Source organism: Metarhizium acridum, assembly GCF_019434415.1.
Source record: "Metarhizium acridum strain ARSEF 324 chromosome Unknown scaffold_356, whole genome shotgun sequence".
In the NCBI taxonomy this organism is placed as follows: domain Eukaryota; kingdom Fungi; phylum Ascomycota; class Sordariomycetes; order Hypocreales; family Clavicipitaceae; genus Metarhizium; species Metarhizium acridum.
The window spans coordinates 391,382-406,548 of record NW_027094030.1 but is presented as its reverse complement, the minus strand read 5'-3'; the positions used below and the strand labels follow the sequence as shown (position 1 = coordinate 406,548).

Here is a 15,167-nt window from a genome sequence, read left to right as displayed (position 1 = left end):
CGTTGATGAGCCGAATAGAGGCCCTGATGCGCCGGGCTGGTTATAAAAAGGGACAATCCGGTTAATGCGCACGCAATATTATAAAAATGTCATCAATTTAGTATAGTTAGTTGGCCCAGCGCGTCTCAGATGCCCTTGTGGAGATTTCAAAGACGCTAAACAGCTCAATTAATCAGTCAACCAAACAGGGGCTATTACAGTTCAAAATAATTGCAAAGTAAAGACTAGCACGGACAGCGCTTACAACACCTTAAACTCTCCGGCCATTGCGGCTGATGCCAACAGAGAACAACCAGACCTTTCTCACTTCAAATGTGGCTACTAACTTGCCATCACCCATCCACGAAACCAATAGCTTGCACTTGAGCCACCAGCTATCGCAAGTATTTCCAATCACGCAACAGCATAAATATGAAGTCATACAATGTATTCAAAATAATAGGGGGGTATATAAACATCCAAGCGTCAGCGCCGGCAGCTCACTTGGTATGCACCGGCAAACTCTTAATTTTGTCCATCACTCTATCACTCTTCCTCATTTCCCTCTTGACCTTTTCCGCCTCCTCCCTCTCCCTCTCCAACACCCTCCTCTCTTTTTCCGCGCTCTCGCTCTTATCCTTTTTTTCCTCCTCCCGCCGCTGCACCTCCTCGGGCGCGACCAACTTGTCTTTGCCATGTATCAGCTTCCCCACGAGCTCCTTGCCCTTCTTCCTCGTCTTGAGGTACGTCTCCAGCCCGACGAGAATGGTGTACGACTTGGATATAGAAACGTGGCTCATATCCACGCCCTCCTCCTTGAGGTTCTTCACAAAGGCACGGAAACTGCTCGCCGGCGGACGGTAGTGGCCGCTCAGCGGCGACAAGGATGACAGGCGGCCGTTTTTGACCTTGATGAGTCCGGCAGCGGAGATGCGACTGCCCTGGAGGAAGGACGAGTGCTGGAAGGTGCCAGAGTCCTTAATGCCGACATAGAGTCTGAAGGAGGTGTCCGCCACGAAGATCCACGTGTTTTTCTTGACCGACTTGCGCAAGAGTTGGTTGAAAATGGTGGATGCGGAGATGTGCGTAACCTTCTTGAGTCCCTTGGAGTCGTCGAAGCCGGGATCGGCGTACTTGGCGGCGCGGTCGGCTTCGCGCTTGGACTCGTCAGATGAGTCTGAGTCTGATGCGTTGTCGTTGTCGTCATTGTCTTGTGGGTGCAGGATTTGCGAGGACGTAGGCGTGATTGCCGGCGTGGGGTCGTCAAGGGGCACGACGCCGTGAATGCTGTCCTTGAACTGTTCGGTGGTGTCGATCCGGGCACCGTTCTTCACCCAGCATAGGCGTCCCTCTGCGTCCACTCGGACGAGGTAATACTGTCGTTCCTCGCGAGACAAGTATCGCACTTGCTCCCGCTCAAGCCTGTCCCGCGGACATGTGTCCAGCTCAATGAATTTGCCCTCGCCGTAGTCCAACCAGTAAAAGAAGTTCTCCTTTGTGTCGGACTTCTTCCACTCCTCGTGGTACATGCGCAAATTGCTACCATACCTGTGCTTCGAGTCCACCATTTCCAAGAAGTACTGCAGGCCCAGCATACGAGCAGCCTGGCGTCGCTTAGCAGTCGCCTTGAGACGCCGTTCCTTGGCTGCCGCCTTCTCCTCTGACGTCATGCCCTCCAAATCGCCCTCGTCCGAGTCAGACTCCGAGTCGGAATCATCGTGTCCTGCGCGGCGGGCCACCAAGCTTGCCTTTTTCCATTTCTGCCTTGCGCTGGCAGGGCGATAATCAATGGGGTCCTCGAGCGCGAGAACATCGCCGTCGGCGGCGGAAGGAGAAGCAGCCGCATCAGCAGTAGCGTGGGGCTTTATGCCTTGACGAAACTGGGCTTCTCGAACCGCCGTGACCCATCGTGTGCTCGCATTCAGACTGTAGCCTTGCAGCTCCCGTCTGGCACGATAACCTCGAAACGTCTTTTGGATAACCTTGGCGGCCTCGTCACGCTCGCGGTTGTGATGGCCGGCGCTGGCGGAGTGGTGGATACCGTCCGAGGCACCAGATGTTGAGAGCCGGCGCCATTCGTCTCGAGCTCTCCGGCGAGCTTCGACCTCCTTCTCCTCCTGCACCTGAGCTATGTGCTCAAACTTGGCCTGGGACGGCAGCACCAGGGAATCCATGTATTCTTTGGTCTTGGGGACTGACGGGCATGTGCTGACACTGGCGCTGGTACTGGCGCCGAAGGAAATGGCACTGTCAGACGTTGACATGTTCCTCCGGGACGGGGCCGTTTATTAATTCTAATCTACCGTAGGCGCCCTCTCTCGCGGAGTCGCGGACTGGCGGGGCGTCATCGAGCAGGTGCTGCAGCAAGCTAGTGGCGCCCGATGCCCAAGTGCTTGGGCGTTTTGATGGATGAGTGGGGGAAGATGCCCGAGGAGGCGATGCTGGTGAACGGTAACTGATTCGTGGTTGGTGGTCGGAAAGAATCTTTGGGTTGAGGATCCTGGAAGCGCCGGCTGTCCAAGTCGAGCCCGAGCAGCAAGGATGACCGGGTTTATTGGTTTCGCGGTAGTGGTCAAGGAAAAGCCGTCGGTAACACGGCGTACTCTGGCTGTAAACTGAACTGCGCATGTAGGTCGAGACGTTTGTGAAATTCAATGCCGTGGAAATCTGGCTTGGCAACGCTGAGGTTTCGGGATGGATGGATGTGGCTGGCTGTTCGTAGGAGCTGTCGTCTGTTGAAGAGGCGAGATTGGTGGAGTGGAAATGCTAAGGTGGACAAAGTAGAAGAACTCCTGCAAGCATATGCAATACGGAGTACTCCAGAGTTGGTCCGCGGGACTAGGAAAGCGCAAAAAAAAAAAAAAAAAAAAAAAAAAAAAAACACAGCAAATTAGATGCAGAGGAGAGGTCAGGGCAAGAAGAGGTAGGATGGAGTCGTTATAAAAATGAGTGTTGAAGTCATCCGACAAGGCTGGATGGACCCTCGCTATGTGGCGTATTCCAGCACCGGCCGGTTTGCCTGGTGAATACGCGTATCGAACAACAGGCGCAAAGCGCAGGATATGCACTGAGCATGTAAGCTGAGGGAGCTCGAAAGGGATCAATCCATGAATTTACTCGGAACAAGCGCGGCCTATTCGTACGAGAATAAGTTATTGCCTTCTGCAGCCGGACTCGGGCTCTTACCCAGGCCCACGGACCCCGTCGCCCACCATCAAGCCTCCGTACGAAAGCTGCCTGGCCCGCTTCAAGACACGCATCAACTGCCGTCTGGCTCCTTCTTCACTCCTGGCCCAGCTCGGATATCGTTCGACTGCGCGTCCGGTGCAACTTTTGTCTGCCGCCGCCGCTAGTCGTGTCCACAGCACGCTTTGGCCCGGGGCGGAGGCCCCAAAACACCCATGATGCCATGGCCGTGAGGCATTCTGCGAGGCTGAGCACGCTGATCGCCAAGTACGCTTGGAATTAGTAATGCCTAAGAAAGAGCCGAGATGAACCTGTCATGCATCGCCTGCTTCCACGCTTCCCACGAGGGCGAGACCATGACGCGCGAGAGCCCTATGATTCAAGCACAAGAATCGCTGAAGTCGATAGTTATTACCGGCGCACTTTTTTTTTTGTTTCTTTAGCCGCTACCAAATATGCAAGACAGAATTCTTTCTCCCCTGGGACCCAAGTCCAAAAAAAAAATGAAATAAGTAGTTACAAGAAAAGATGCTGCCGTAAGACAGTTTGTATGTCCGATATCCAAGTCTGCTCATTTGTACGTTTGAATACCATTCACCAATCGAAATTCATAGCCTCATGATCGTTAAGAGAAGAGGAATTCTTTTAGGACCGGCGATCCTGAAAATTCTGGATTCAATAATATGCAGCTGCGCCAGTGCATGTCAGCACAATCCCCAACTAAAACGCACAAACCAAAACACGGAATGCTGAAAACCGGGCATCTGACACACATAAATGATTAAACCCTTTAAAAAAAAAAACGAACTTAACAGATTGCTCAAACAAGCCGGACGCTCGCACAAAACCTACTTGAGGAAATACTGCAGGCCAGCCCGCCTCTTCTCGAGAAAGTTGGGTCGAAACTTGGAAATCACGCTCTTGGGAGGGAGTGATGGCACAGCCCCCTCAAAGCCGGGGAACGATATGACGAGTCTGTTGCGGAACTCGTCAAATTCCGAGTATCGTTTCCGGATGTTCATGTAGCTTCCCTGTCGCCGACGGCAGTAGTCAGCACTTGCTTGTTTACCACACCATAAATGAATTGCAAGATTTCGGATGGGACAAAACCTACACTCAGAGTTTCTACACGGACGTTCCAGACTACAAATGCGCCGACACTTGTTGCTCCCCCGTTAACAACGGTGTAGTTGACAATCTCGACGCTCTTTGCCCAGCATGCATTGTTTCGGTCTTGGTGTTCGCTCGTATCGTTGTCTTGCAGGATGATGGCGCCGGCCGGCAAGACGGACTCGACCGAAACGTTGGACGTGTTGCGCTGGTGAGCATGCGTGTTCATCCAGTACGGCGGACTCGCGACGGAGCTGTTGGACAGTGTTGACGACACCGTATCCTCCGTGTCCTGCGACACATGGTCGTCGTCGTGTGTCTGGGCTTTGTGGCCTGACGGCGCCGTCAGAGCATCCGCATCCACCGTCGAGAATCCGAGTTCCGGGGTTTCGTCGTCAAGCTGGCTCCCGCTGACCGGCTGTTCCTGGTCTACCGCCGACGCCATACGGCCGTGTGCGAGCCGTGGCTCATGTGTGTTTCGGTAGTTGTCCCTTCTTGTCCCGTGTCGTAAAACGGGGTCCCGCGATGTCCGGTGTGTGGGCTCACGCAATGGGGCCCGGCTTTCGATCCCCCAAAATCGAGGCTGACTGGTGGCGTCGCTGCGAAAGCCCTCGTTTAGGTCGCAGGACGGTGGAGACTTTGCGGGACAGAAAGTGCACAGTAGTTGCCTTGTCGATTGGCAACGTCTTGGGCGCTGGAGAAGGCGGGATTCACGCAAGCGGGCATGTTGGTTCTGGATCAAAAGCTTCGCAATCAGAGTGCGACATCAAAATGGTAGCAAGCTTCCGAGTCCAGCCATGATGGGCATTTTGGACTCTGGCTATGTGGGGCCAAGCTGCGGCCGTCTCGTGAGTGATCGTCTCCAATTCATCCCGCCAAGCTGTTACCGGGCCGAAACCATGGGTGGTGCTTAATTTTCTTTCGATGGAATTTTGAAAAGAAAGTATGAGATATTTCATTGTGGATATTATTAATCGGAAACTTGCCCATTATTCCAGGTCCCGAAGTCATTCTCCGGTATTACCTTTGGCTGATATGGCTCTAGATTTCGGGATAATGAGCGCCACATGGCCACTTCAGGAACGCGGTGGTTGTCAGAGCAATGCAATCCAAGCATCGCCCGATGTGTCCACAACCATGATTCCTGCGCTGAAGCTGTTAACCCAGTGAACAGTGAATGATGGGTAGGTCCTCGTCATATGCAGCCGGACATGTGATTCTGCAACACGACAGGCCACAGGCCACAGACCACAGGTCGGTCAGAGGCAGTCGTATCACGCCCAATCCTCATGCCCATCGATTGCTGTCTAAGGATCCACCCTATAGCCTCACAACACCGCATCTAAAAAAAAACCCCTTCAAGTACGGAGTACTACAGCCAATAACCTCAGGATGAAGTGCTGCAAAGCTGGTAGGGAAGGTAGGAAATTGTCTTTATTGTCGAACCCATGGCCATGCCACCCTCAACCACCCTTTTTTGCTTGGCACATTCTGCATGCATGGGGGACGCAAACCTTCGTATCGCCTTCGTGTTTGGGTGCACTAGCATGCGCGGAGGAGGATCAAGCTGGCATTAGCTTTGATCGAGAGCAAAATCCTCCGTACCCGATACATGCCTGCATTTGTAGCTGGCTTTGCAAAACAACAGCAGCAGTGCCTGATTATCACGCCACGGCATCAATCTGACGCCCGACACAATCCAGCATCTGACAATTAGCCCGTACGGAGTCAAGTGCATATGGATGATAGCTCCGTGCCGCCACCCCCTCATGGCTTTTGTCCCATCGACTGCAACCAGGGGCTTTATAACCATCGAAGCTTTACCCCACAATGCAGCCACGTTACTCAACAAGCTTCCTTTATGCAAACGGCTGCCCACGGCTGTCGAGTTTCGTGTTGGCATCGTGCTGTAGGATTGCCCGTCATTGCATGCGTGGTGGTTGAGATGTTGCGAGTTTGCCTCCGCCGGGTTCGTCCGGGCGCCTCTGCGGGAACGTCGCCTCTCGTATTCCTCACTTGTGACTCGTGACTCGACAAGAATGCATCAAGGCCAGCGAACCGTACGATGAATGATACGGAAGAATAGGCCCGGTGCTCGCTCCCTCGGCATTTGCCTCACCCATCCTGCATCCTAGATCTGCCTAGCACTATTGGTGCTATCAACGCAGGGAATACGATGTGCAGTTCGACAAAGCCCCAGATCCAAGCTGTCAACTCATTGTGTAAGCCCCGAGCCATGACTATAACTGGTGTGACTGGGGCCGTTGGGGGGAAAGCTCGTACTGGCAACCGTTTGGCCTCCACAAAGGAACGCCGCTATCCCAAGAAAAGGAGCTCCACGAACGGGTCTCTTTAGATTCCAGACACAACCACAATCACCTCGCCGCCGGATCCGAGGATAGTGCTGAAACGAACGTAACCATACTCCGTAGACGAGGGGGGGGGATGCAAATTGGCTTGATGAGCGAGGACTGTGCTGTGACACAAAGCTTCCTGAGCAGTGATTATCAAGTGGCAGAAACCATCTAGGAACATTGAATGGAACACGGAGTAGCAGCTTCGTCGTCGGCGTTGCAGTACAAGTCAGACCTTGATCCGCAGGGACCTGTGGATTGCGTTGTCATGGGTCACCCCGGACACTGACACAGAGTGACACCTTAGTCCTTTTTTGTGCTTCTAAAGTTGGGCTGCGCATGTTGCCGATGCACCTTTGTCTGTTGGAATGAATGCATGTTTGGGATTGACTGCCTCTGCTTGTTGACAGAGGGCACTCAGCTGATGGTCTCAATGGTTCGGATTAAAAAAGCGCAACTCTGCGTCTCCAATAGCTCACCGGGCTTCTCAAATTCTCAAAGCTTCAAACTTCTAATAAAGTTCGAATATTGCAGGTCTTGCCCGTCCCCCAATTATCCTTGCCATCCTTGCCATCCTTGCCATCCTTGTCCATCCTTGTCCATCCTAGCCCATCCTTATCCACCCCCCGGTCAATCGGACTGGTCCGTGGCACGTCCTCACCACGGGCTCGACCAGTTGATTGATTCCATTGACCATAATTACCCCGTTGCGTCTGCTCGCCTTCAAATTGTCTTCTCCTCCTTTTCCATGTTGCCTTCGTTCGCTTAACCGTCGCTGTACCCTTTTGCTTCTCGGAATCACGTCGTTGGTTTCTTTCTAGCCCTTCGCTTTATTGTCTTTCGCTGTTGGCATTTTGCATTTTCAGTCGTCTCTGCAGAGTACTCCGTACCTGGTACATAATTTAATTGTAAGGAAGGAGCTCCTGTTCTAAACCCGCTTGATAGCTTGGCCTGTCTAGCACCTCGTGCTGGTATGGTCTGTTTGCTCTCATATCTTCGGTGCCGCTGATGGCTTCAATATTGCTCTGCCAGAGACGACACTTTTTTTTGCTTTTATAATACATCACTGCCATCTACATTGTTTATCAGATGCTTACTGAATACTTTTCCAGGTCACCGTGTTCTGGTCATCGATTTATTCATCCACATACGAAATCAGACGAAACGATGCCTTCGTTCCGAACCGTCTTCATGGCTGTGGCCGTCTCATTCTCAGCTGTTGCCAACGCCGATTATACCATCGACCCCGACAGCGTACCCATCACCACTAGAAGTGAGCAGGAGCCAGTATTTCCGCTGCTGGGCTGCCGATGAAGCTAACTCTTGCAACAGAGTCTTGGTGTGATCAGGAAATGACTACATGCCCCCTCATCTGCCAACAGATGGAACCTAGGACCACCATTGATAACTCTTGTGATCCTGTGAGTTAACCCATCTACGACGTTGATCCACTCTCGGGCTCCGAATTTGACATTCTGACTTTTTTTTTGTACAGGAGTCTCTCACGTATGGCTGCCTATGTGGCAATAACCTACAGCCAAACCTTTCGGAGTACTCGCTGAGTTTGCCCTACTTCATTTGCACACAGTGGGTCATCCAATGCAAAGATGCTTGCTCTACAGACGCTTGCAAGTCCGACTGCCAGCAAAAGCACCTCTGTGGTGCCCAGCATCCTACCAAGCCCAACGCGACCAAGACTGCTGGTGCCTCTGCCACCTCGACGGAAAACCCGAACACAATCTACACAGACGCACCCGGGGGCGGCAGTAACAATGGAAAGAAGGGCGCTGGCGCAGCGCTCGAGGTTGGTCGTACATATGGACTGGCTATCGTCTTGACCAGTCTCTTTGCTGGATTTGCCCTTTTGTGAGGGATAAGACTGATAATATTCACGAGATGGGAGACATGGAGTGCTAGCTTGTTGGTGGAATTGCATACGACCTGTCTGGGGAAGATTCTGGGCAGTCAGGAGCTTGGGTGTTAATTCTTTCGCATCTATTATGCTGGACAGCAAGTGTCTGGTCTTACATTTTACATGCCTCGGGTATGGAAGATATTAATATAATACTAGCCTATATAGTGTTCTGGATTTGGTTGAGAATGTCATTGTCGATTTCGATGGAAAACATGGCGTCTACGGCAGTTCTAATCTAGCGCTGCACCACTAATATTACAATGTACTACTGTCTGCGGCAGAATATATTTGCCTACCAAGAAGTATACACTAATATGTTATAACATGGTGTGTGTGAGCCAGGTACCTGACCTGGTTTTATACATTTTGTCTCCAGCTGATTTGTCGGACTCTGACAGTGACCGAGATGTAGATTCGCGAGGTCTAGAAGGTAGAAGGAGATACTCGCAGTCGTCTTGCAGCTCACCTAATGGCCATTTCCACTTCTGTCGAACCAGACACAGGGCATCTAAAGCTCCTTATGGTCGACAAGGAAACGGGTATTCGCTCCAGAAACCATACCTTTCGACTTAAAGAGACTACCGCAGAGCTCCGCATCTCGTATATATGGGATTGGCGAGGACTTCACGACTTCGGCGGCATTTTTGCTTATAAAGTCAAGTGATGCCTTCTCAATATCCGCTGCATAACGTCAGGACTAGAATTGCTCTATTATATGGCTATACGTGCTTCCAAATGATCAATGCGAGGCGTTGAGGTGCTCAGGTGCCGACGAGGCTTCAATTGCTGTTGACAGAGGCGGAGTCAGGGGCGGCTGTGGTAGCCAGTCGTTTGGTATCTGCACATTCCGATCCCGCAACAGCCGTAAAAGGGCCAGAGTGAGCAAGTGCGCTGAAAGGTGAATACTGTCACGTAGAGCTGTTGGGAGGGGACAATTGGTTGCTTGAAGGGCAGCTGTAAAGCCACGAGTTTGCATCGGACTTCCCCACGACGACTCCACCGGCAGGGTCTTGGGAGTTCCCGAGGTTCAAAGGTGGGCCGTCTGCGGCCATCTGCAGGCATGAAGTGCTCAACGCCACTTGCATGTCGGCCGCAATGGTGCATCTCAACGAAAAAAAAAAAAGGATCCAATCAGGGGCGGCGGAAGTGTATTAGTCCCAGCCAGCTTTTTTGCAGATGAGCACGCGCAAGCGGCACACGATCAGAAGCGGCTTGGAGCGGGAAGAGTGCACAAGAGGCATTTAAGAGACGGACGAGTGTTTGTGTTTTTTGTTCTTTTTGCTAAGTATTCTATGTTGTTATGACGTGGGTGGTTTGAAGTCAATGACTGAACCACAATAAGCAGCTTGTGGCTCAACGGCTTGTTGACGACGCACACAAAAAAAGAGGACCCCTGCTCTCCTGTTGCCCTCGGTCCGTCTCCCTTCCCTTCCTCTCTGCCTTTGTTAGCCCAGTCTGCTTTGTCTTTTGATCCCCGCCTCCTGGTCGATTGGTGGGTGTACCAGTTGGCGTCGTGCTTAAAGACGTGCATCACAACCTGCATGCAAGGACCAGTCACGCTTGTTTGTCGAGCACGCAGGCACCGCAGACCTGCATCTCACCGGTACAGACGCGCAAAAGGGCACGGGCTAGTTCTCAAAGGAAGAGGGAGAAAATAGGTACATATACTTGTTCCATCCACCCGCCCCTCCACCGCCTCTCCCGCCGAGCTGCTTCTTCTGAATTCTGCCGCCATGGTCAGCGACAACTCCATCGACGACACGCTGCCACGGTACGAACAAGACAGCCTCCTGCCGCAGGCTGACAACATGGCTCCCAATACCAGTGCGTTGCCCTTGATTGACTTGACTCCCCCACTTTTCCCCTCATTTTTGTGATGTTGCCCGCAAGGTGTAGGAGAAGCCTGACGAAGCTCTGCCTGCTGACGCTGTTCTGCCCTGCCTCCTAGAAAAAGCTGCTGCCGAGTGCATCTCTGATGATGCGCTGATACACCTCAAGTCCTACAAGTATTCGAGCGTCGACAAGTCCCCCGTGTCGAAATATATCCTCGGTCCCTGGGTGCGTTGGGAATCCGTCTCTTTGCTTTGAATTCTTTTTGTCGGCCCCTGGCCGTCATTGACGCCGTCGCCGTCGAAGCTGTCTGGGGCCACATGACGTGGGGTAGCTGTAGCAAGCTCTCCGACCATGACATACCAAGCTAACTGTTAACATTGATAGTGGAATGCTTTTGTAAACGTTCTGCCGTTATGGATTGCCCCGAATATGGTTACCCTCTTGGGATTCTTTTTCATCCTGGGTAACATTGGCCTACTGGTCATTTTTATGCCCGACTTGGTCGGACCTGTATGTCCTCCCTTTACGCGTCCCCTCGCTGGTCCATCAAGGCGGCGCATACTAACCCCAAATTGCTTTGCGTTAGGGACCGACATGGCTATATTTCAGCTTTGCATTTGGCCTGTTTATGTACCAGACCATGGACAACGTTGATGGCAAGCAGGCACGAAGGACAGGCACATCGAGCGGCCTCGGCGAACTATTCGACCACGGTATCGACTCTCTCAACTGCACCCTCGCCAGTTTACTCGAAACGGCCGCCATGGGCCTGGGAACGTCAAATGCTGGCATCTTTACCGCCCTGTGCCCTTGCCTGGCCATGTTCTTTTCCACCTGGGAGACATACCACACCCACACTTTGTATCTGGGCGTCATCAACGGCCCTACCGAGGGCTTGCTGATTGCTTGTGGCATCATGATTGCCTCTGGGATTTGGGGTCCTCATATCTGGACTCTGCCTCTCGCCAATGCTCTCGGCGACAGCTTGCCTGGGCTGGCGCACCTGCTTGGCCAAACGTCGTTCCGAGATATCTGGGTTGGCTTGATCATTTCGTCCTTGCTGGTCGGCCACATCCCCTTCTGCCTGTACAATGTCGCGTTGGCCCGCCAGAAACAGGGCCTTCCCGTGACACCTGTCTTTGCTGAATGGACGCCAATGGCTGTCTTTACGCTTGGAGTTGGAGCCTGGGTGTTCTCGCCATATAGCACCCTGATGACGGACAACCACCTGGTCTTGTTCTGCTTGACCATGTCGTTTGTCTTTGGCCGCCTGACTACCAAGATGATCCTGGCGCACCTGACTCGCCAGCCATTCCCGTACTGGACGGTGATGCTGGCACCACTTGTCGGCGGTGCGTTTCTCGGGAATCTGCCTCGGTTTGGACTGCCCCAGATCGGTGCGACTGCGGAGCTGTACTATCTGTGGGCGTACTTTTTCTTCTCCTTGGTGGTTTACTTTCGCTGGGCGTATCTTGTCATTAACGCCATTTGCGACTATCTCGGCATCAATGCCCTGACGATACCTAAAGAGAAGCAAATCGCCAACAAGCAGGCCCGAAACGCCATGAAATTGCATTAAATGCCAAATGGCCTCTACAATATCGAAAATAAACGAATTGGAATACACCAACAATGTTGGACGACGCGATGACCCAGTTTTGTTTTGCCAACCAGCGTCAGAACAGCGTGATCCGACGTGGCAAGGGCCTATTCTACATCCGTGTATGGAACTCATGGGGGGTTACACTTGTAGATTCCGTAGGGAAAACGGGCACTGTAGACGCTGAGCATTGCTTAGAAAGGGGCAACGACTATGGCGCATTCTTAAAGTATTATTATTTTAATGGGTTGTATCGGGGGGGGGGGGGGGGGGGGGGGGGGGGGGGTAAGGGGGCTTAGCTCGGATGGGCGTTGGGGACCTCCTGGTTTTTCTTTCATTCTTTCTTTTTTGATTTGAGGGCTATAGTTTTGTGTAGTCTACATGGCGCTAGATGTCAGGAGCGGCACACTGTGCAGTAGAGGATATGTTTATCATTGGCGCGGTGCTCGTGTGCAAGACGGCAAGTAGGTGCTCTATCTGAGATGGAAAGCTAGCGTTATCGACTTCTTTGTGTCCATGTCACCACTTGACTGCGTTGTATTAGGATGAGCTACGTGGAGGCTGAACGGGATGCCGTGGGAGGCAAAAAGTATTTAACCGGGACAAGCACCAGGCTATCACGCTCTATGCTATACTACACTATACTACACTATAGTATAGTATAGTATAGTATAGTATAGTATAGTACATGAGTGTATACTTATTGGTGGGAAAATACGTGTATATTCTGCCATAGACTGTCAAGTACCTTTTGCACGGCCCGGTGTCGCTGGGCTGCCGGCCGCCGCGATGCTCCTCGCCTCGTGCCCGGGCTCATACCCATACCCGGTCAAAGGGCATAAACATGACTACCCGCCACCTAGGATCTTCCATCGTAATCGTCTCCTCCTGTATCGGCCTTTCTCTTTTTGCCATTTTCGTGACGGTCTGCGGTTCCTGTGGCGGGTCTCAACTTGTTGTCGACGGCGGGCAGGGGAGGGGGAGACTCTACCAAATAGCCCCTGGTTTCCAAATAGCCCCTGGTTTGCAAATAGTGACTCGTTTCCACCTTGGTCAACATTGCCAGCCAGTACCACCTTTTTTCCATCTTCCTTGGCGAGTAGGCCACGCCTGTCAAGCCACTCCCGAGCCTCTGCACGCCATGGTTCATCGTCCCATGTGGAGGGCAAACTCCTGACCTTGTCGGCCAGGACAGAAAGCTTCATTCTGTGGAGGCAACGCTTGACAATCTGGTCCTTGTGGAAGAAGGCTCGGTGTACCAAGGAAAGCACCAGCCCCGTAGGCGACGGAAACGCCAGTAGGTCCCGGCCGTACTTGACACGCTCTCCAGGAGAAACAGGGTGGTCAATGACGCAGTACTTGCCCATGGGAAGGAGAAACAACTTGATTCTTGCGAAGCTGTTCCACCACGACTCCAGCTTGGTACAAGTGCCTGTCCCCTCGTACATGGTGTCAAAATTTCCGCCGTCGGATTTTTGGAATAGGCCGTCCCTGCAGAGGAGGCGCTCCGCCCTGTCCATGTCCGCATCGGGAATGCCGACTTCGAAGGTGTTCTGCGTGGATGGATTCTTCTCTTAGACGTGGTCATGCTTGGGCCAGAATGCACCGGTGGGAGCGGGGCAGGAACTTACCGCGTATCGCCAGGAAGGGGAGAATGGCAGTGATTCGCCCTCATCGGTAATGTTGTGGTAGTAAAGAGCCGCCGCTCCAAGCATGGTGTATTCGACCCCGTTTTCGGACAATATTTTGGCGGCAACCAACGTGGAACTCCAGTCCCATGCAACGGACCGGTCCGCGGGCTCCTCTCTGGGCCACATGACGGTTAGGACGAGATTGCAAGCTTGGTTTGTGTGGTTGTGGTGTAACTAAGTAGATGGAGACTCGGGAATGCTTGCGAGGGAGGGGGCCGCGGCGGGCGGCATTTATATATTTCGCTTGGCCGAGTGAGTTGCATGAAAGAAGGCTTTGTGAACAATGGTTGGACTGCAAGGGGCGGATCCCTTGTGAATCGGGCATTTCTTGCATGGGCAGATGACCAACATTCCTTGATGCATGCATGTTTCAACCTTGTCAATGGAACACAAAGGGGGTATAACTGCTGCCTCATTAGAGCGCGTTCTTTTCGTGATCAGCCTTGTTTACGGGAGACGCAGCGATTTCTGTGAGTGAAGCAATGGCAGGCCAGGAGCATGCCATGTTCAATGTTTGTCCAGTGGAAACGTTGCCTGAGGATTGTGATTTCTATTTGAACTTGTTTTGTTTTCTTTTGTGCGTTCTGGTCATGAGGGGACTGAGTGAAAGGACCAGCGGGCAGCCGACTGTCACAAACAACTGGGCGTATTGCACAATCTCGACAACAAAGCGCCTGGTCGATAAAACATTGCTATACTTCAGATTCAGCGGGCCGTACCTGGTACAATGGCTTGCACAATGGACCAAAGAAAAGCTTGATTGATCTAGAGAAATAGCGTGCACTTCACGACTGCAGCAAGCGCGAAAGAGGATGCATCTCGCAGGCTGCCGGAGCCAAACTGCTCGTCGTCGCCCCTTGCCCAGGCTACATGTATCCATCCATCCATCTATGCCTGCTCAAACGACCAAGCATCACTTCTGGACAAAAATGGAACAACTGGGTCCCCTGTCATGGTGAGCGTCTCCTTGCGTGTCGGCTTTTCTCTTGCTGGCCCCCTTCCCGGGTATGCCAGGCCGCAGACCAGAAACGCAAAGGGTTGCCATGGTCATGGCATCGTCGGTTCGAGCCAAATAACCCGGACTAGGCGGCGAGTCGGCAGGATGGTTGAGCTTGGTTTGTGCGGCTTCGTGGTGTGATTGAGTTGCGGTTGAGTTGAATAGAGAGACTGGGCTGCAGCGGGCGATGTTTACATATTTCGCTCCGCTTGGCTAACTGAGTTTTATAGAAGGAACTCTTTGCGACCAAATCGTCGTGTGCTTTAACGAGACGATCCTTTGCGAATACAATGGCCGTGCTTTACGGACGCGGATCCTTTGTGAGCAGAATATTTCTTTGACTAGAATCAAGGCCTTTTTTTTTTAAATACAGTTCATCTTACAGATATTTCTATTTTCTTCATGAAAGAGACTGCCACTTCTGTGAATAGAAAAATACCCAAGTCGGGATGCGGAGCAGAGACTCGCAGGACAAGGGCATTCAGTATTTGTCTAGTGAAAA

At 52.3% G+C, this 15,167-nt stretch overlaps 5 protein-coding genes across 6 annotated transcripts; 2 read left to right on the top strand and 3 right to left on the bottom strand.

Annotated features, from left to right (window-relative positions):
• Positions 1-479: 479 nt before the first annotated feature.
• Positions 480-2,243, bottom strand: J3458_015511 (uncharacterized protein; the record flags this gene model as incomplete). Its single annotated transcript, XM_007816931.2, has 1 exon — positions 480-2,243. The coding sequence occupies one exon, from the start codon at positions 2,241-2,243 to the stop codon at positions 480-482; it is 1,764 nt and encodes a 587-aa protein (XP_007815122.2).
• A 1,149-nt stretch (positions 2,244-3,392) lies between these two features.
• J3458_015510 (uncharacterized protein) lies at positions 3,393-6,902 on the bottom strand. Its single transcript, XM_066120803.1, has 2 exons — positions 4,280-6,902; positions 3,393-4,196 (listed from the first exon to the last, which is right to left on the bottom strand). The coding sequence occupies exons 1-2, from the start codon at positions 4,718-4,720 to the stop codon at positions 4,014-4,016; spliced, it is 624 nt and encodes a 207-aa protein (XP_065974131.1). The 5' UTR covers positions 4,721-6,902; the 3' UTR covers positions 3,393-4,013.
• Positions 6,903-7,279: 377 nt separating this feature from the next.
• Positions 7,280-8,825, top strand: J3458_015509 (uncharacterized protein). The gene is made up of 4 exons (XM_066120802.1): positions 7,280-7,537; positions 7,742-7,902; positions 7,962-8,050; positions 8,125-8,825. Exons 2-4 carry the CDS (start codon positions 7,797-7,799, stop codon positions 8,497-8,499), a joined length of 570 nt encoding a protein of 189 aa, XP_065974130.1. The 5' UTR covers positions 7,280-7,537; positions 7,742-7,796; the 3' UTR covers positions 8,500-8,825.
• Positions 8,826-9,841: 1,016 nt separating this feature from the next.
• On the top strand, positions 9,842-12,236 carry J3458_015508 (uncharacterized protein). The gene is made up of 4 exons (XM_066120801.1): positions 9,842-10,368; positions 10,493-10,602; positions 10,762-10,887; positions 10,964-12,236. The coding sequence occupies exons 1-4, from the start codon at positions 10,278-10,280 to the stop codon at positions 11,954-11,956; spliced, it is 1,320 nt and encodes a 439-aa protein (XP_065974129.1). The 5' UTR covers positions 9,842-10,277; the 3' UTR covers positions 11,957-12,236.
• A 19-nt stretch (positions 12,237-12,255) lies between these two features.
• J3458_015507 (uncharacterized protein) lies at positions 12,256-13,956 on the bottom strand. Of its 2 annotated transcripts, XM_066120799.1 has the most exons (3): positions 13,609-13,956; positions 12,969-13,530; positions 12,256-12,913 (listed from the first exon to the last, which is right to left on the bottom strand). In XM_066120799.1, the coding sequence occupies exons 1-3, from the start codon at positions 13,792-13,794 to the stop codon at positions 12,837-12,839; spliced, it is 825 nt and encodes a 274-aa protein (XP_065974127.1). In that variant the 5' UTR covers positions 13,795-13,956; the 3' UTR covers positions 12,256-12,836. The 2 variants fall into 2 exon arrangements, with proteins under 2 accessions (XP_065974127.1, XP_065974128.1); XM_066120800.1 differs by having other exon boundaries at positions 12,256-13,530; positions 13,609-13,847.
• Positions 13,957-15,167: the final 1,211 nt, after the last annotated feature.

Bases quoted from the DNA above. Each gene is read 5' to 3' on its own strand.
- J3458_015510 (XM_066120803.1), bottom strand. From the start codon at position 4,720: ATGGCGTCGGCGGTAGACCAGGAACAGCCGGTCAGCGGGAGCCAGCTT. The intron at 4,197-4,279 runs GTAGGTTTTGTC...CGTCGGCGACAG, and splicing joins TCCGTGTAGAAACTCTGAGT to GGAAGCTACATGAACATCCG.
- J3458_015509 (XM_066120802.1), top strand. From the start codon at position 7,797: ATGCCTTCGTTCCGAACCGTCTTCATGGCTGTGGCCGTCTCATTCTCA. The intron at 7,903-7,961 runs GTGAGCAGGAGC...CTCTTGCAACAG, and splicing joins CGTACCCATCACCACTAGAA to AGTCTTGGTGTGATCAGGAA. The intron at 8,051-8,124 runs GTGAGTTAACCC...TTTTTTGTACAG, and splicing joins TTGATAACTCTTGTGATCCT to GAGTCTCTCACGTATGGCTG.
- J3458_015508 (XM_066120801.1), top strand. From the start codon at position 10,278: ATGGTCAGCGACAACTCCATCGACGACACGCTGCCACGGTACGAACAA. The intron at 10,369-10,492 runs GTGCGTTGCCCT...CCTGCCTCCTAG, and splicing joins CAACATGGCTCCCAATACCA to AAAAAGCTGCTGCCGAGTGC. The intron at 10,888-10,963 runs GTATGTCCTCCC...GCTTTGCGTTAG, and splicing joins TGCCCGACTTGGTCGGACCT to GGACCGACATGGCTATATTT.
- J3458_015507 (XM_066120800.1), bottom strand. From the start codon at position 13,794: ATGTGGCCCAGAGAGGAGCCCGCGGACCGGTCCGTTGCATGGGACTGG. The intron at 13,531-13,608 runs GTAAGTTCCTGC...CCATCCACGCAG, and splicing joins CCCCTTCCTGGCGATACGCG to AACACCTTCGAAGTCGGCAT.